Source organism: Danio rerio, chromosome 21 (genome assembly GCF_052040795.2).
Source record: "Danio rerio strain M-AB ecotype USA chromosome 21, GRCz13ab, whole genome shotgun sequence".
Lineage (NCBI taxonomy): Eukaryota > Metazoa > Chordata > Actinopteri > Cypriniformes > Danionidae > Danio > Danio rerio.
In genome coordinates, this window is record NC_141041.1 from 14152391 (window position 1) to 14173158 (window position 20768).

At 37.3% G+C, this 20768-nt stretch overlaps 1 protein-coding gene across 1 annotated transcript in view; it reads right to left on the reverse strand.

Annotated features, from left to right (window-relative positions):
- The window catches only part of LOC141379815 (uncharacterized), a 461403-nt gene that overhangs the window by 374144 nt on the left and 66491 nt on the right, over nt 1-20768 (reverse strand). The window contains exons 6-8 of the mRNA XM_087300926.1: nt 15738-16032; nt 13247-13400; nt 7262-7373 (exon numbers count right to left, since the gene is read on the reverse strand). Coding sequence (XP_087157052.1) covers nt 13298-13400; nt 15738-16032 — 398 coding nt within the window. The 3' untranslated portion in view covers nt 7262-7373; nt 13247-13297. The remainder of the gene's footprint in view (nt 1-7261; nt 7374-13246; nt 13401-15737; nt 16033-20768) is intronic.

Below are 20768 nucleotides of genomic sequence, written 5' to 3' on the forward strand. Positions count from 1 at the left end.
CTCAATTAAAATTTGCTCTGTTTTGGAGCCAGGAGCGGCCAGGACTAGCAGAATTTCAGATGAATTGCAGTTTTAGTTACTTCCGTATTGGCTTCATGAGGGAGAGCGGGAGGTTGCCGCTTGGTATCAGCACATAGATAGAAGGTGCTCAGAGTCATTCACACAGCTACTAAACACCAGTATGGTAACACGCATAAAATTAAAGTCATGAAATAAACGTTTTTTTTTCAACATTAGATGTAATATAAATCTCTAATTTACATAACTGATGGGGAAACAACTAAAAAGATCCATATTAATGTTAACCAAATGCATAAAAAGTTATGTGCCATGCAAGGAATTCTGGCAAAGTCAATTTACGGTTATTTGCCGTATATATTAGGGAAACATACCGTTAACGAGGTTACGGATTTATTCTGTAGCATTTTTACAGTTTGAAATCACAGCCATTTTTTACAGTGCAGCAATAGAACCACGTCTATTCTTTATTTAATTTTTTTTATGTATGTGAGTGCTGTAAATGGTCTATAAAGTTTAACCTGGTGTTATAAAATCAATCTCCTGCATCTCACGCTATTGCTGTGTCTTTAATATAATGTAATGTAACAACCCAGGGGTTACAATCCAATAGAACTAGTAACTATAAGCTACTATAGTAACTATATAGTATATAGTAACTATAAACAACTTTTTTTTCTCTCTTCAGTAGGTTATGGATAAAATATTGTAATTCTTACGGTTAAATTAAAAATAAATAGATTTTTGGAAATCACCAGGTGACCCCCCTTCATTGTCCCGCGACCCCCACTTTGTAAACCACTACTGTAGTACATTCAAATTCCATTCATTTTACTCACATTCATACTATATAGAACAGGGGTGTCCAAACCCAGTCCTGGAGGGTCAGTGTTTTTAAACCCAAATAAGGACTAAATGTATGCATTGTGTAGTTTTACTGTAATTGATAACATATTGGAGACTGTAAGGGGCTGTATGTGTTCATATATGTTGCATTTATTTGTTTATTTTATATAACTGCAGACATTAAAGTTGGCTATTTCACCCTATCATTGATCTGCAGTTATAATCGAATCCTGTTCATAGAAAAATTAGAAATGAACATTTATACACAAGTATTTATGTGTGTAAAGCATCTGTTTAGTGAGAAGTGCTTCTCATATCATATGTGAATGCCCCGTAAAGCTTTTCTTTGACATTTCCTCAAGCGACAATGACATCAACTGAAACTTTCTGTCCATTGGTACCCTTTTGGCAGTGAAAAGCCTGATGAAGAGGACCCATATCGCACTGTACCACTCAGTGGAAATGGTCATAAGTAATTGACAGCAAGTCTTTTTATCCAAATAATCAGCATGGTTTTGTGCTGCACCGATTAAAATACAAAATGATTTATATTTTTAGACCTGGAAAATTTGCTTTGGCATTAAATTAATTTTTCCTGGCATGTAAAAAATTGGCTTTGACATGCAAAGGATTCCTAACCGCTTATCCCTTTACTCAATCACAGGCAGCTGTAAATGATAGGAATATATGGTGACATGCAAAAATAAAAAAATATGCACAATTTGCTAGATTTAGGGAAGGCGACACATCTTACCCCTTACGTTTTTTATTTTCCCTTCTGTCTCAGGAGTATATCGCAAGCTAGTTCTGCCGCAGTATGTGGGTATGATTCATTCGGAAACTAGATCACTCTACAAAGAGACTTTAAATGAGAGGAGTCACACTATATGAAAGAGAATCGTAAAATTAAATGCAGTCAGGATTCATGAATATATTATGACCGAGAGTCACAGAGCCGGTATTTGGAAAGCCAAGTTTTTTGCACCAGATCTCCTACATCCCTCACGGTCTTCATTTATTTTGAAAACTAAGCACCATCATTCTCCCGCATTAATAAGTTTCCATTGTTCTCTCTCACTTTTGCACTCCAACTGAATAAGTGAATAAGAGGGAGGGGGGGTCTTCAGAGCAGAGAAAATGCTCTTCTTTAATTTATAGCTTCCGCCACAGCGGTGGAACACGCCTGACTACTGCGCTCACCGGCGTTTATGATGTATAAAATTAAATTACACAGGAACACCAGCACGCACAAAGCCCAACACACTTTCCTTCTGTCTTCACTTCGCTACCTTTTAAAAGGTGTCTTATTATTACAGTGGATTATCAAAGTCTTCACTTCGCTACTTCTCTTTCTCGCACACACATACACTTAACTGACTGTGCATTTTCACATAGCAAACACAACTCATTTACAAGACTTACTTCTTTCAATAAAGTTTATACGCCATGCATGCCGATCTAAAGCCCTTTTTACACTTTTTATGTCTTTTCGGTGATTCAATCACAAGTGGTCAACTAAGATACATGAGCGTTTCCACCTGGCTTTAATTTTTTTTTTTTCAAATTAAAGCTGTCAATTTATTTCAGAGTAGTTATTGGGGGAAAGGGGAAAGGAGAAGAACTCGCTATACAAGATTGAGGCTATAAAATGCAGTTATATGCTCCTAAAATCCAAGGTACTGCCACAGCCATATCACCCTGCAGCTCACGACCGGTTACTAACTGAAGCTAAGCAGGGCTGAACCTGGTCAGTACCTCGATGAGAGACCATGTGGGAAAACTAAGTTGCTGTTGAAAGTGGTGAGGCCAGCAGGGGGCACTCAACCTGCGATCTGTGTAGTCCTAATGCCCCAGTATATTGAAGGGAACACTACGCTTTCAGTGTGCACCATCTTTCGGATGAGACGTTAAACCGAGTTCTGCGGTCATAAAAAATCTCATTGCACTACTCGTAAAGAGCAGGGATAAAACCCTGGTAACCTGGCCAAATTCTCTCCATTGACCCTCATGGCCTCCCAATCATCCCCATCCACCAAACTGGCTCAATCATTTTCTCTCCACTTCACCAATAGCTGGTGTGTGGTGAGTGCACTGGCGCCGTTGTCCTATGGCTACCGTCGCATCATTCAAGAGGATGACATGGCCATACACAATAAATACGCTATATAAATACACATTAATTACTTACTTACCCTACTTACTTACCCTACCTACCCTACTTACTTACTTACTTATCTACCCTACCTACCCTACTTACTTACTTACTTACTAACTTACTTACCCTACCTACCTACCAACTTACTTACTTAACCTACTTACTAACCTACTAACTTACTTACTATCTTACTTACTCTACCTACCTACCAACCTACCAACTTGCTTACTTAACCTACCTACCTACCTACTTACTTACTTATTTACTTACATCTTATTGATGTTTTAGTGTATCTCCAATCAACACACTTCAATAAATTACTATTTCAGTAACTCATTAGGACATTTACTCACACAATTTAAATACACGAGCGTTTATGCCTGGTATTAATTTGCTTATTTATTTTTTTAGAGCTGACCATTTTAATTTAGATTAGTTATTATGGGGGGAAGGTAAAGGAAAACAACCCACTACAAGATTGAGCCAACAAAACGCAGTTATATGCTCCTAAAATTGATGGTAAAAATACATCTGAACGATGTTTTCATAGTGTCGAGTGAACCAATGATTCAACTGTTCATTCATAAAAACAACTTACTAAATGAATCAACCATTTGAGCCAATCAATTGACTAACTGACTCAGTTTTTTTAATGAGTTATTAAAACATTTACTCTCACACAAATTAGATGAGCATTTCCAGCTGGCATTAATTATTAATTTTGTAAATTATAGCTGTCAATTTATTTCAGATTAATTATTGGGGAAAAGTAAAGGAGAACTCACTAGAAAATTGAGCCAATAAAATGCAGTTATATGCTCGTAAAATTTAAAGTACTGTGATAAAAATACATCTGAATGTTTTCATATTGTATCTCCAATCAACACACTTTCATTTCTGATTCAAAGCACATTTTTAACAATCAAGTGAACAAATGATTCAATTGTCCGTTCATTAAAAACTATTTATTTCATTTGTAAATGAATCAACCATTTGAGCGAATCAAATAAATCAATTATTTCAAAGACATTTAAAGACGCATAAAGACATTTACTCTCATACAATTCAGTTCGGAGTCTTAGTCTTATTTGAACTAATGTTTCATTTGAAAAAATATATGCATTACATTCATTCAAATAAATGGATACTTTATGGAAAAATAATATAAGAAAACAAGAAAACTGTGGACAAAAAGTGGACAAAACAGATGGATTAAAAGACCAAATGTGAAGCGTGACTCAATTTGGCAGCCATATAGTCCCCGTTTTCATTCATTTTAATAATGGGGGAAAAAATCATGAAAAATACATGCATGTGGCAACATTTTTTAAAGAAAATTATAATACATATTATAATAATTTTGAAGTGAGTGGTGCTAAAACCGTAAAATACATTTTAAGAATAGAAAAAAATACATAAATAAATGAAAATATTTCTCAAAAACCAACAAAGTGACCATTTTATTGTTTTATTCTGTCTCGCCATGCATGTATTACAGCATTCAGATGGCTGATAAACGATGCTAAAATTATTATTTTCTATTAAAATTATTTATTACTTTTGAAAGTAGCAGTGCCTCTTTATATTGTTTCTACCCTTCTTTTTTCCACAAAGCTTAAAACACTGTACCAGGAGAGTTACTAAGCAAGTTTACTATGCTAGAAAATGCATTCATTAAATGACGTGAGCATTCAAATGTGTAAGTTTACAAATCATGCAGTATCATACCTGTCAACATTGGGATGTAAAATTAGGGATAAAGGATTGAATAGGAGAGACAACTGTGCCTGTAATGGAAAGGAAGGAAATCCCGCCGTTTTTATATTTATTTCAAAGTGTTTTCATGCCTAAATAAAATGAAAGCACTAAACAGATTCGCATTTAAGAGTAAAGGGCGTCCTCTGTTAGTTTAGCGGTATGGGTTGCATATAGGGAGGATAAAAAGACAGAATAGAAAGATTAAAAATATGTGAGAAATATGCTAACTTGCCTTTACGGGATGATATCGCGATAGAAATGTAAGTCCCGGGAAAAATGGGAGGATTCACAGGTATGTTCAGTACATGATAAACAACTTTTAAGGTGATAGCACAGAACTATTATTTAGAAATGAGTTTTAATTAATTGTTAATCTACACTATAATGTGAAAAGTTGTTGGTCTGTAGTGTTCATTTCACCAGAAAACTGCAGACATTTGTGTTGGTGCACTTCTAGAGTTTTGCAACAATGTTGGTAGAGGCCCATATTTCCAGTGAGCCAGGTTAGCATAATAAGAGTACTTTTGCCGAGAGTGACAAATGGAAATTGAAGGCACATAAACATGTTTAAAAGACCAAACAACAGATGACCTACAACTACACAACACCAAAATGACTCTCCGCACAGTGGCGGCCACATTTTTTTTCCAATAGCTTTCAGGTTTTTTACTCGCTACTATATCAACGAGACCTTCTGGCAGGGTGAAATCTCAAACCACAATCTAATAAAAAGAACTATGATGGATAGTAAATATTTTTGATTGGGTGACTACAGGACAGGGAAGCCCCACAGGTCTCTGAGACTCAGCATCAAGTAATATAGCAAAACATCAGTTCTCACTCAATTGACAGCTCGTATTGATGGCCGTGCCAACGTTTGCACACATCAAGCCTGAGCTGTGATTACAACAAGACTGAAAAGCAAGATCCAAACTTCTGGATTGTGTTGTTTTATGAGGGATGACAGCAAATGCAGTTAGCTTATTAGTACGGATCTTCTAGAAATCTACAGTCAAACATTGAATAACTAATTTTAAAGGGGTTATAGTATAAAGGAGTTACACTTTTTACACAATCTTTGTGTAATCTTTGTGCTTTTACCAGTACCAGGAGCCTGTGTGTTTTTGTTTTAAAACAGTGCTTAGAACACACTCGAAATGTTAATGTTTGTTGTTTGTTTAATCAAACTACTTATTTAAAATTAGTTGCAACAACAGAATTCTTAAGTTTTTTTAGGGGACAACTTAATAATTTTTACAACTTAAAGTGGATTAAACATAAAACAATTAAGTTAACCTAATCGATTTGTGTCGGGACAACATGCAGGAATTGTGGAACCCAAAAATTTTTTTACATGGTAAAAATGCTCCTCATCCAGAATGCTGTTTTTATTGTGTTTAAGAAAAATAATTTCCGGTGTTTCCCAACCCTATTCCTGAAGGCACACCAACAGTGCGCATTTTTAACCCTTTTCTTCAAACACACCTGAATCAACTCATGAGAACATTAGAAGAAACTCCAAAACCTAAAATGAATGGGTCAGAAAAGGGAGACGTCCAAAATATGTACTGGTGTCCAGGAACAGGGTTTGGAAACACTGGTCTACACTATACAGCCTAAAGTGCATGATACATGACCATTCACGCTCACTGGGCACATGCATACAGTATACAGAGTTCAGATGGAAAAACCTCTAAGTGCCAACTGAAATTTCCATTGAAAAGGAGTATTTTTGTCAGACTCCTATGTTTATGTTCAGTTATTTCATTTAAAGGTCTTTAAAGGAGTGTATTATTTGCCATCAACTTGAAATTACTGAACCTACAGACAGGAGCCTGATAAAAATGCTCATTTTTGAAGCAATTTTTAAATGGCTTTGAGAGGTTTTTGCATCTGAACTCTTCATATTTTGCCAGCATCCATAATTGCAATGCGCTGGTTGTGTAATCATAAATAAAGTCCAGAAAACTAATCAGAGAGTGATCATGTATAGCCACACCAATGTGTTTTAGCTAATCTATACTGAAACAGAACACCAGCATTTCCAAACTAAAATGAGGTCTTTAGCATTTTCAAAAATTTTATGGATCGAAAATGCTGAAGTATTGTGGACACCGGGTATAACTGTATCAAAATGTATGTGTTTTAAAATAAAAACCACAGTGTAAACACCCCCAGATTGTCAGAAAGATGTACAATAGCTATGTTTCCATCCAAAAATGCGATTTAACTTTATGCGCAAAACTGGATTATCGCAAAAAAGATGTGCAAATAAAGCAGTGTTTCCGTCCAACAAGTCAAAGCGAACAAAATTGTCACTTCCTGATTAACTGGCACCAAATATCAACAGTAAAAACTAAATTTGATGCAGTAGTAGAATCTGCATCAATCTTTTCTTCAACTAATAAATGACTAATGTATAAAGTTGGTTTTTAAAAAGGTGTTCCAGTACATGTACCTGTGTGTAAAGTGAAGTACACTCACTTGAGATGAAGACTTCTGTTTCACTTTTCGTAAAGACGATTCTCTTCTCATGCCAAGATCACATGACTGTGTGAATGTTTTTCTCACTTCATCTTGGTAATCCCCCTTTCAACTACAGTGAAACATGAAAAAAAATGTCTTAGTGCACCTTTAAAAAAAATAGTCATTTGCATTCGTTGCATGGTGGAATTTAATTATTATTATTGGGGCTCAGCGGCTATGAACAAATCAAAGGTTTGTTTAAATCCGGGTGATATCAATGAAACGATCTTTGTTGCATATAATTTTGTTGTCCATAATTCAAAAGGAATTAAATGTGTTTGCTCAGTGGTTGTCAAACGCTTTGTGCCAAGAACCACCTCTGATCAAATGAAAACTTTCAGCAGCATGTCATAACTATATTCCTTCTTTAATCAGCGTGCATTGTCATCCAGTGCATGGACAAAAACCCAATAGAAGTCAGATCCAGTCTTTAAAAGATTTAATTTATACAGATATAGATTTTATAGATTTTAGATTACAATTTTTATTATTATTATTCATTCACTTTCTTTTCAGCTTAGTTCCTTTATTCATCAGGGTCACCACAGTGGAATGAACTGCCAAATCCACCATATGTTTTACGCAGCAGATGCCCTTCCAGCTGCAACCCAGCACTGGGAAACATCCATACACTCTCATTCACACTCATACTCTACGGACATTTTAGCTTACCCAATTCAGCTATAGCGCATGTCTTCGGACTTGTGAGGGAAACCAGAGCAGCCAGAGGAAACCCACGCCAATACGGGGAGAACATGCAAACTCCACACAGAAATGGCAAAATACGGCTTTATTCCAAAATGGATTAAATTAATTTATTCCCACAAAATTCAAAGAGTCATTGTGAAACCACTGCATTGATATTTTGGCAATGTGCTTTGGGTTATTGTCCTCCTGGAAGATAAACCATCACCCCAGTCTGAGGTCAAGAGCGCTCTGAAGCAGGTTTTCATTCAGGATGTCTCTGTACATTGATGCATTCATTTTCCCCCTATCCTGACTAGTCTTCCAGTTCCTGTTGCTGAAAAACTTTGCTTCACTGTAGGGATGGTATTAGCCTGATGATGAGCGGTGCCTGGTTTTCTCCAAATGTAACGATTGGCATTCTCTCCAAAGAGTTTAATTTTAGTCTCATCAGACCAGAGAATTTTGTTTCTTATGGTCTGAGAGTCCTTCAGATGCCTTTTGGCAAATTCCAGGCGGGGAGTGGCTTCCATCTGGCCAATCTACCAAACAGGCCTGATTGGTGGATTGCTGCACAGATGGTTGTCCTTCTGTAAGGTTGTCCTCTCTCTACAGAATAACGCTGGGGCACACAATTAAAATCAAACACAACTATAAAATAAAATGTCGGTTTTACATTAAAATATCTATAAAATCAACAGTACAGTTGTTTTTGACTAAGGGCGCTTTCACATCTGTAGTTCGCTTCATTTGGTCCGCACCAAGCGCAATAAATGATGCATTGTTGCATCTTCTGCCGTCTTTGGGTCGTTTTCACACCACACTGCTGGCTTTGGTCCGAACCAGTTTAAACGAACCAAAATGCAGTCATCTGACAAAATCCACATCTCTCATTTTGTGGTTGGACCTGTTTTAGTACAGATCATATTCTCACCATAAACGAACCGCTCCAGGGTTCGTTTGAAAGCGTACAGAGACCACCTATTAAAGCAGGTCTCGGTACGCTTCTTTTGTCCGCTTTTGGTGTGCACTCAAGTACGATTGCTGCATTCTCACTTGCTCAAACGAACCGTACCAAAAGGGGAAATGAACTCTAGTGCGATTCAATCGAATTAAATAAGGCAGGTGTGAAAGCACCCTTTGACAATGTGTTACAATTAACAAATTTGCACCTTTTATATGCAAGCAGAAAGTACATAAACTGATCTGGTCATGTGACATTGACACATATTAGTAAAAACTTTTCTCTCTTTTTTCCTTTTAAAGTTCAACTTCTTAACAGCACTTTCAGAGTTTAGAGGGAAAAAAAAGACACAACCACAATTGTGACCGTTGGGATCAAACAGGTTAATTTCAGATTTAATAAGCATCGACTGACCCCTTCGGAGATTTTTCCCAGACATGTGGCGCTCATGACACTTATCGTGGGTGGATGGTAAAGGTGGCTCCGGGCCATATTGACGAAGGTGTGAAGTAGACAGCCCATGTCATGCACCGCTGCTGAAAAAGGCGAGGGATACGCTCTCATCTGGCCAAACCCTGTCTGATTAACACCCTGTCTTATCCCGTCACCCTCCCCTTCATTTCTCCTCGTCCTGCAGGCCACTTCCCTGCCACTCTTTCAAAAAATCTGCTGAGTAATTCTCCCTCCCTTCAGCGCCCGCCTGGAGAGCGAAACTGAGAGAATGTGAGAGTTGCTGTGTCCCAATTCACCTACTTATACTACATTCTAAAACTATGTTCTCTTTTTTAGTAAAGAAGTGGTACATATTTTAGAGTGTGTAAAAGATGAGCAGGCAAGTTTTGTACATTTACATTTACATTTAGTCATTTAGCAGACGCTTTTATCCAAAGCGACTTACAAATGAGGACAAGGAAGCAATTTACACAACTAAGAGCAACAATGAATAAGTACTAAAGGCAAGTTTCAGGTCTGTAAAGTCTAAGAAGGGAAGTGTTAGTAGTTTTTTTTTTTTTTTTTTTTTTTTTTTTTGTACAATTAGTGTGATATTCAAAGAGGCAATTGCAGATTAGGAAGTGAAGTGGAGACTAAATAGTTGAGTTTTTAGTCGTTTCTTGAAAATAGCGAGTGACTCTGCTGTTCTGATGCAGTTAGGGAGTTCATTCCACCAACTGGGCAGATTGAGCGTGAGCGTTCGCGAAAGTGATTTTTTCCCTCTTTGGGATGGAACCACGAGGCGACGTTCATTCACAGAACGCAAGTTTCTGGAGGGCACATAGATCTGCAGAAGTGAGTGCAGATAAGAAGGTGCTAGGCCAGAAGTCACTTTGTAGGCAAACATCAGAGTTTTGAATTTGATGCGAGCAGCAACTGGCAGCCAGTGCAAACGGACTAGCAGCGGAGTGACATGTGCTCGATTAGGTTCATTGAAGACAACTCGTGCTGCTGCATTCTGGAGCAGTTGAAGAGGCTTGATAGAGTTAGCTGGAAGCCCAGCTAGTAGAGAGTTGCAGTAATCCAGTTTGGAGAGAACAAGAGCTTGAACAAGCAGTTGAGCTGCATGTTCAGATAAGAAGGGTCGGATCTTTCTGATGTTATAGAGTGCAAATCTGCACGATCGAGCAGTTCTAGAAATGTGGTCAGAGAAGTTTAGTTGGTCATCAATCGTTACTCCAAGGCTTTTCACCATTTTGGATGCAGTAATGGTTGCCCCATCCATCTGGATTGAAAAGTTATGGTGTAGAGTCGGGTTGGCAGAAACTACAAGCATTTCCGTTTTTGCGAGGTTCAGCTGAAGATGATGATCTTTCATCCAGTGTGAAATATCCAACAGGCAGGCTGAGATACGAGCTGGAACCGAGGGATCATCAGGATGAAAAGAGAGGTATAGCTGGGTGTCATCAGCATAGCAGTGGTAGGAGAATCCATGTCTCTGGATGACTGGTCCTAGAGATGATGTGTAGATGGAGAAGAGAAGTGGCCCAAGAACAGAGCCTTGAGGTACCCCAGTGTTTAGATGCTGTAGGTTGGACACCTCTCCCCTCCAAGACACCCTGAATGACCTGTCAGAGAGGTAAGATCTGAACCATTGTATAACAGTGCCCGCAACGCCCAGTGACTCAAGCGTAGATAGCAGGATCTGGTGGTTGACAGTGTCAAAAGCAGCTGACAAGTCCAGCAAAATGAGGACTGATGATTTAGAGTCTGCTTTAGCCAGTCTGAGATCCTCCACGACCGAGAGCAGGGCAGTCTCAGTTGAGTGGCCTTTCTTATAGCCGGATTGCTTGTTGTCCATGAGATTGTTTTGAGTAAGAAAGTCCAGGACTTGATTGAACACTACTTTCTCCAGAATCTTGGCCATGAATGGAAGCAGGGATACTGGTCTGTAGTTTTCAAGTAGCGTATGGTCCAGGTTGGGTTTCTTTAGCAGTGGGGTTACCCTAGCCTGCTTAAATGTAGTGGGGAATAAACCAGAGTCAAGAGATGTGTTAATTATGTGAGTCAGTGTTGGTATGACTGCAGGAGAGATGGCTTGCAAGAGATGAGAGGGAATGGGATCGAGTGGACAGGTGGTTGCATGGCTAGATAGCACAAGTTTGGACACCTCAGACTCAGAGAGCTGAGAAAAAGAGGTGAGTGTGTGTGGTGTTGGTGTTGTATCTTGCGTGTTTGTTGTAGGTGCAGTAAATTGAGCACTGATTTTTGCAGTTTTGGTGCAGAAGAATGTAGCAAAGTCATCAGTAGTAAGTGTGGAGGATGCGGGTGGAGGAGGAGGATAGAGGAGGGAGGAAAATGTTTTAAAAAGTAGGCGAGGATTAGTGGCATTGTTGATTTTCAGACGGTAATATGTCTGCTTTGCAGAAGTAACCTCAGCTGAGAAAGAGGACAGAAGAGTTTGGTATGTTAAGAGATGTGCAGGATTTTTAGTTTTCCGCCAAATTCTCTCTGCAGCCCGAAGTTTTGAGCGATGCTCACGGAGAGCATCCGAGAGCCAGGGTGCAGGAGGACTGGCACGGGCTGGCCTGGATGCAAGAGGACATAATCGGTCTAGACATGATGCTAGTGTGGAGCAGAGTGTATTAGTGGCACTGTTCGAATCAAGTGCAGTGAGTTTGCGAGATGGAGGAAGAGAGTCTGAAACAATGGTGGATAGTCTATTGGGTGAGAGAGATCGTAGGTTTCTGCGAAAGGTAACCAGTGTTGGAGTGTGTGGCGGCTCAGGAGTAATGTGGATGTTGAGAGACAGAAGGAAATGATCAGATATTTGTAGTGGAGTTACTATTGTTTGATCAGTGAAGCAGTGTCTTGTGTAAATAAGGTCTAGCTGATTACCTGATTTGTGGGTATCAGAAGTAGGTGCTCTTTTTAGGTCAAAAGAGGCAAGCAAAGTCTGAAAGTCTGCAGCTTGCGGTTTGTCAACGTAAATGTTGAAGTCACCTAGCACCAATAAGGGAGTGGCAAAATTAGAAAAAGATGAGAGAAGAACATCCAGTTCATCTAGGAAGTGACCTAATTTACCTGGTGGGCGGTAGATGACAACCACATTTATGTAGAAGGGGTGGATAATGGTGACTGCATGGAATTCAAAGGAGCTGATTGTTGGCAGGGACGGTATCAGAGTAAATTTCCATTCTTTGGAGATTAGTAGTCCAGTCCCACCCCCTCTCCCTGTCTGACGAGGAGTGTGGGAAAAAGAGAAATTAGCAGAAAGAGTAGCATGTGTAGCAGTGTCCTCCGGCCTCAACCAGGTCTCAGTTAGAGCCATGAGATTATAGTCAGAATATGTATACAGAAATTGTAGGCTTAGTTACAACTCCTGTCAATCATCTTCCACATTTCTTATATTATTTTGTATTCATTTATTTCTTAGGCCACACTTTATTTTGATGGTCCATTTGTTGAATTTAAGTTACATTGCCTCTATTAACTAATTCTCATTATATTATATGTAGACTGTTAGGTTGGGGTTATTGTTGGGGTTAGGGTTAGTGTAAGTTGACATGTACTTGTAAAGTTTCTTATAGTCAGTTAAATGTCTGTTGGCGGAGCTACAATTTTTTACATGGTCGACAACTAGTCAACAAGTTGTCAGGTAGTGCACATATAGGAGTTGATAGTACTCCCACAGAAATACATGATTCAGAGTTTATCACTATAATATTAAGACAACATGAACAATTTAAACCTCTTCACTTAACAGTTGGTCTTATGTATCCACCATGTTTGTAGGCCTTTACATTGTATGCTATTTGCCATAAACAAACATAGAATGGCACTGCCGGTGTGCTCAAACTCACAGACAAGATGTGATGTGGGTTCTCATGTGGTGCTTGATCCCCTCCGAACGATCATACAGGTGCGGATACATCTGCACCAGCTTTGATACTCAACTCTCCAGTGTATTTGTGTGGGTAGTGTTGTCGTTTTGGATGTTGTTCTCCTGTCTGCTCCCTGTGGAATGAGAAATGAAGAGGAAAGAAAATGCACATCAAAGAAGGCGGAGCTCTAATCCTAACCCTAATCATAAAAGACCAATAGTTTAAAGGTGTTTTAAAGTTTGCTTTGGTGATCTGTTTCAAAACAAACTCAGAATTAATCCAAAATCAAACAAATAATGCTCATGGGTAGCTTTATTAATGTTTCGGTGCTCTTTGGGTAAGGATCCATCAGTCAGAAACAACATACTCATTCATTCATATTCTATATCATACACTCCAAGCTTACAGGACAAGTTGCATGTGTCTGAGCAAGATTGGAGGTTTTAGCATTATTTTTAATTTATTTTTAAAAAAAGACAAACAAATATTTTCCTCTAGCATTCATTAAATGAAAAAAATACTTGCATAATCTAAAGAAGCTGTTTTGTTAGTTTAGTTTTATGCTAAGCACTTAAGCTAACTTCAACTAACACTTAGCACTTAAGCTAACTTTAAATCCCAAATTCTAAAAGGGTAACTATGTTATAGTTGGTGTAGTTTGGTACATTTCTCTTTTTTGTAGTGTGCTCAGGCAGTAAAAGCAAAGGACAGACAGTGGTGTCCCTGCAGAAATCTGTCAGATGTTGTTGGTTTTGGATGCACAGACTTTTTATCCGAGGGCAGCCATCTACATTCCACAGAAATTGACACAAATTCTAAACCAACTGAACACTCAAGAAATAATCGACACTATCCATATAAACTCACACAATTTAGCAATTTCTTATGCAAGTTTAAAGTCACAAAATAAATACTGTATACCACAAATGCACACACACACAGAGACAAACACACACACACACACTTGTATGCATGGTTTACATGGACTCTCCATATGCGTAATGCATTTTATTCACTAAAAACCACTTCTAATATGGCCCTACTCCAAGAAACTTGTGGCAGATTTTGAATGGTAAATGAAGTCCATCATTTTGACAGATTTGCCCACACAATTGTTTTTTTAACCTTCGTATAGTGATGAAAAAGCACAATAATTTTAAATAGAAAGTGCCTGTGTTGCATGGTAAATGATAGCACAGAACCGATTTTTGCTTTCAATGTAAATTTCACATGAAGCGCACCTTAAACGAAGACATAACAGCTTAAAATGGTTATTTAAAATAACGCATATATTTGACTAGAATCGTGGCAACTCTGATCAACACATGACATGTTTAGTCCACTCGCATATATCAGTTTTGGTCATTTTTAAAACTTTTTTTTTTAAACATTCCGTTTTAAAATTGAACCACCCCAAGCAACACTGTAACAGTTTTAAGCCCTGTTTTAAAACAAGCCAGTCGATCTACAGCACGGGTCACCAAACTTGTTCCTGGAGGGCCGGTGACCTGAAGATTTTAGCTCCAACCCTAATCAAACACACCTGAACAAGCTAATCAAGGTCTTACTAGGCATACTTGAAACACCCAGGCAGGCATGGTGAGGCAAGTTTAAGCTAAAGCCTCAGATCTACAGGGATGAAAGCACTTGTCATACAAGAAAAATAGCTGAAGTAACAGGTATCACCAGTGTTCGACATGAATTAAAGCGCATCTTTATGTCCGAGCTTTGATATACAGACCCCCTTGATATTAGCCCCCTTGAATTATTAGACCCCTTGTTTATTTTTTTTCCCCAATTTTTTTTTTACGGGGAATTTTTTTTCAACACATTTAAAGGCTTAACTAGGTTAATTAGGTTAATAAGGAAAGTTAGGGTAATTAGGCAAGTTATTGTATAACGATGGTTTGTTCTATAGACAGTCGAAAAAAAAATTGCTTAAAAAGGCTAATAAGTTTATCCTTAAAATAGATTTAAAAAAATGAAAAACTGCTTTTATTCTAGCCGAAATAAAACAAATAAGACTTTCTCCAGAAGAGAAAATATTATCAGACATATTGTGAAAATTTCCTTGCGCTGTTAAACATCATTTGGGAAATGTTAAAAAAAAAATTTCAAAGGGGAGCTAATAATTCTGACTTCAACTGTAAATCAGCAATCACTTAGAGAAGAGGGGCACAACAGGGGCCAAACCGATTTAAACGGGGGCCAGTGCCCCTGTGGCCCCACCCCTAGATCCACCCCTGCTTTTCTGGACATCTCAGGACTGTTGTAGACTATAGAGGATGAGAGAGCTCTCGGATTGGTTGAACTAACCCTTTTAAGATTTTATTATTTAGGACAAAGCAATATTTTTTTCTGAATACTATTTAGAGTGGTGAGTATGTGCATTTAATGCAGCAGTGAGTGAGAAAGAAAAAAAGACATAGAAAGAGAGAAATGGAGAGGACGGCGGTGGCGGCGACGTTACCCTTCTCGCAGGACTTGGCCGTAAATGAACTCATTTTTCATCCTGCCTCCACCGTTAATGACTGGCACTTTCCTCACGCAGAGCGCAGGCCTCTGAAGAGCGGCCCGAGTGACAGAGCTCCATTCATCTTCACATGACGGGAGCGCAGGGCCACAGGACACAACGCCACGCGTCTGGACAGCGAACCGGAGATGGACAGTTGGACGGGATGGACTGGCAGGGACGATATCGCTGAGAGCAGCTGCATCTAAACAAGACAGAGTCTGGCCAGGATGTTGACACTTCCGGTTCTCAGCTGGAAGAACCAGACATTTGTAATATTATACAGCAGAAATGCTAGAAAATTTGGAAGCTTTGTTTTTGACTAGTTAACTAGTAATTTTGATATACAACAACTTGTATAAACTGAGACGAAACCTAAAAAACTACTAAACTGAGAAGAAAACTGCCTGCAGAGCTCAATGAAAAATGATGCGCAAGTGCACTTAGGACAAAAAGAGTTTCAGCAAAAAGTGTGGTTATAAGTGCGCTTATCTCTGTGTGGACGGCTTTTTCACTTTTACCAGTTTGCCCAGTAGCTCACCCTGTATGTCGGTGGACTTGAGATGCAGAGAGAAGTTGACTACGGCAACGAGGTTTCAGCCCAGTGTAGGTTTCGGAAAGCAAGTACGACAAAAAATAAAATAAACAATTAAATAACAGTGTGAGAAAGTGGTAAGATTTGAAAGCATAGTAAAAATCAGGTGGCTACAAGGGCTTTTCTTTTTCTGGATTACTTTTGAAAACACTATCGGTTGGGTTTGGGGAAGGGGTGATCGGATCAATCGGTCCTTTTAGATCAATCGGTCCTTTTAGATAGTGGTGATCGGGTCAATCGGTGCCTTTAAAAAATACTATTGGTTGGGTTTAGGAAATGGGGTGATCAGTGCTTTTGAAAACACTATTGATTGGGTTTAGAGAAGGGGTGATCCTGATTGGGTTTAGGTAAGGAGGTGATCGGGTCAATATGTGCTTTTGAAAACCAATATCGGTTGGGTTTAGGTAAGGGGGTGATTGGGTCAATCAGTGCTTTTGAAATCCAATATCGGTTGGGTTTAGGGAAGGAGGTGATCGGGTCAATCTGTGCTTTTGAAAACCAATATCGGTTGGGTTTAGGTAAGGGGGTGATTGGGTCAATCAGTGCTTTTGAAAACCAATATCGGTTGGGTTTAGGGAAGGGGTGATCCCGGTAGGGTTTAGGTAAGAAAGTGATCAGGTCAATCTGTGCTTTTGAAAACACTATCGGTTGGGATTAGGAAAGGGGGGTCATCAGGACAATAGGTGCTTTTGAAAACACTATTGGTTGGGTTTAGGGAAGGGGTGGATGGGATGATCGGTCGTTCAGTCAGTCAGTCGACAGTGGCATCTGGGGGATTTACACAAGAACAGCTGGCACGAATAGCACTCGCAAGAAGAATTTGAGATCTGAAAATGTGTACACAGCACTCACGGAAACACAACATTCGTGAAAACAAAACATTCGTGAAAACAAAAATTTGTCAATAATGAACCTGGGTTGGCAATAACAGCTCAACTAAAGCTGATGACAAACTATAACATCATGTATATTAACTACATAGCCTTATACTCACTCAGAATACATGTTTCATCCGTCTAACATTTCCAATTAAGCATCATTTGAATATCTCATAAATGCTAATGACAAGGTCAAGCTCAGATCTTTTTTTAGACCATCCTTGACTGAAAAGTGCCGTCTGAGAGTTTCAAAGACGTCAGAGGCTGTAGGAGGGCAGCTTGTATTAAGTATGCAAGTGTGCGAGGGAGACAAACATCTCCCACTGTCAAACACAAACTTAATTGTGCCGCCTGTAGGTCCTCAGTATTGTATTACCTTTTGGCTGAGTGATGAATCACTGCCATAAAAACAATGTTATTACGGGATGACAATAGCAGAGGTCAGGGTTGAGGAACGACAAAGAAAAACAGCATGCAATTCTTTAATTTAAGAGCTGCACTCATTATATCCAAAATCACTTCTTGTTGTTTTTTTTTTCTTTGCATCAAGATCAGAAGTCTTTTGACGCAAGAGTATCTCATGGTCTTACATCTTTTTCTGTACTTCTGCAAATGTAAATAACCGAGGTCAAAAGCAATGCTGTAGTGTGAACTCGAGTCATCATAATGAAATGATGCCGTAGTGATGCTCTTTTATCAGTTTTATTGCTGCTTATGTGTGTTTGCTTAGGAACCTACAAGACTGTACACAAGTAAACCTACAAGTATGCACACAAATTGCTTGTTCATTGCACTACATATTAGATATGTTTCACTAAAATAATAATATTAATAATAATAATTATTATTATTATTATTAATTCATTCGTTTTCTTTTCGGCTAAGTCCCTTTATTAATCTGGAATCACCAAAGCGGAGTGAACCGCCAACTTATCCAGCATGTTTTTCCAGCCGCAACCAATGACTGGGAAACACCCACACACTCCCATCCACACACACCACAGACAATTTTAGCTTTCCCAATTCACCTGTACCACATGTCATTGGACCTGTAGGGGAACCCAGAGCACCTGGATAAAACCCAAGTGAACACGGGGAGAACATGCAAACTCCACACAGAAATGCCAACTGACCCAGCAAAGATTTGAACCAGTGACCTTCTTGCTGTGAGGCAACAACACTACCTACTGAACCACCATGTTGACCATTAATATCATTATTATGATTATTATTATTATTATTATTGTTATTGTAATACAACACAACACAAAATACAAACATAAACAAATACAAACTAATTAATAATTTTAAAAAATGATTAAATATTGTGTGTTTTTGATGTACATTACAGATATTGTTATTGTTTTTATTATTATTATTATTATTATTATTATTATTATTATTATTATGTGGTGGTTGTTGTTGTTGTTGTTGTAAACAAAATACAAATAAATACAAATTAATTATTGAATGAAAAGAAATGTATTAAATGTTATTTGCTTTTATGTACATTACAGATGTAGTTGTTATAACTGCTATTATTATTATTATTATTATTATTATTATTATTATTATTATTGACATACAGATTGAATGAAATCATGAATTGATTGATTAATTGACTGATTGATTGATTGATAATATTCCTTAATTTATCCATAACAAAGAATGAATACTTATGAACAAATGAAAAAGAAATCATTACTTATTTTATTCCTATAATTAATATTACTATAGTTTCTAAATTAATTAATTACAACAACAACAACAATAATAATAATAATAATAATAATAATAATAATAATAATAATAATAATAATAATAATAATAATAATGCATGAAATAATAACAAATTTAATTAATAATAAGTATAAAGTATTATTAAAAAATATTTAATGAAAATCTTTATTATATATATATTATTAGTAGTAGTAGTATAAACACAATTTGAAACACAAATAAGAAATAAAAACAAACAAATTAATAAAACAAAATAACAAAAACAAATTAATCAATTATTGTTTGTTAAACTGCGGGACAAGTTAAGGTTATTTTACAGAAATAAAAACCTCACTTAATCTGAACTTATTATTTCAGATAACAAAACAGTATTTTTTACTTGTCCAGAAAATGCTTCTTGATTTGGATATTTTTAAATATAGATATTTCGACTAGAAACAAGTTTGCTTTCTTTTCTCTCACGGATCATTTAACAAACTATTTAGTGCCGACTTTCTTCAGTAATTGACAATAACCAAGACAAGAGGAAAACATTTTTTGCAGCGTTTACCGTGTAATTATAAAATATTATCCTTCAATATTAATATTAGCCCCCTTAAGCAATATTTGTTTTTTGTTACAATTTTTGTTTTTTAACTCTCTACAAAACACACCACTACTGTAAAAATTCCATTATTTGATGTTTTTTTTTTTTTAAATAACAGGTTAATTTACAGAAATTTATCATAAAATAACAAATGTTAAATTACAGTTTCCAGTAAATTTCTCTATTTATGTTTTTTTACGATAAATTTATTTTGCAGTAAGTTTCTGTAATTTAAAGTTTGTTCTTTTATGGTAAATTTCTGTAATTTAACATCTGTTATTCTTCCATAAATTTCTGAAACGTAACATTTGTTATTTAACAGTGAATTTGTTATTTTACGATAAATTTCTGTAATTTATCGGCTGTTCTTTTATGGTAAGTTTCTGGAAATTTTACGTTTCTTATTTTACGGGAAATTTCTGTAATTTAACGTCTGCTATTTTACTGTAAATTTGTTACTTTACTGTAAACTTCTGTAATTTAACCTGTTATTTTATGGTAAATTTGTCATTTTACTGTACATTTCTGTAATTTAATGTAGGTTATTTTACTGTAAATTTCTGTAATTTAATTGCCGTTATTTTACTTTTTTTTTCCTAGCACCCCCCAAAAAAAACATAAAATAATGGATTTTTTTACAGTGTACAATAACTTTCTTAAATACCTAAATTTGCCTAATAAACGTAGTCAATTCTTTAAATTGCAAGTTCAGCTGAATACTAGTATCTTGAAAAATATCTAGTAAAGAATGATGTACTATCATCATGGGAAAGAAAACAGTTATTAGAAATGAGTTATTAAAACTATTATGTTTAGAAATGTGTTGAAAAAAATCTTTTATCCGTTAAGCAGAAATTAGGCCAACAAAAAACACAGGGGGGGCTCATAATTCTGACTTTAACTGTATGTGCTAGACCTGCTGTATAAATGGACATTTTCATCATACCATGCAGCATGAGCGTGACAACTTGCAGAGATGAAAGCTGGAGAGCAGGATCTTGGACATGTGAGGTTGAGATCTACAGGACCGTCCGCAGCAGATGGAGGCGTCTCTGAATGACACTCAGTAGTGAAGTTACACCTGGAGGAGAGCGACTGGCCACAACTGCACCTGTGCCCATCATCATGCCAGCCGCTCTGGCATCCAGACTCCACAGGGCCATGCCAACCTGGAGCGGGCACGAGCCAGA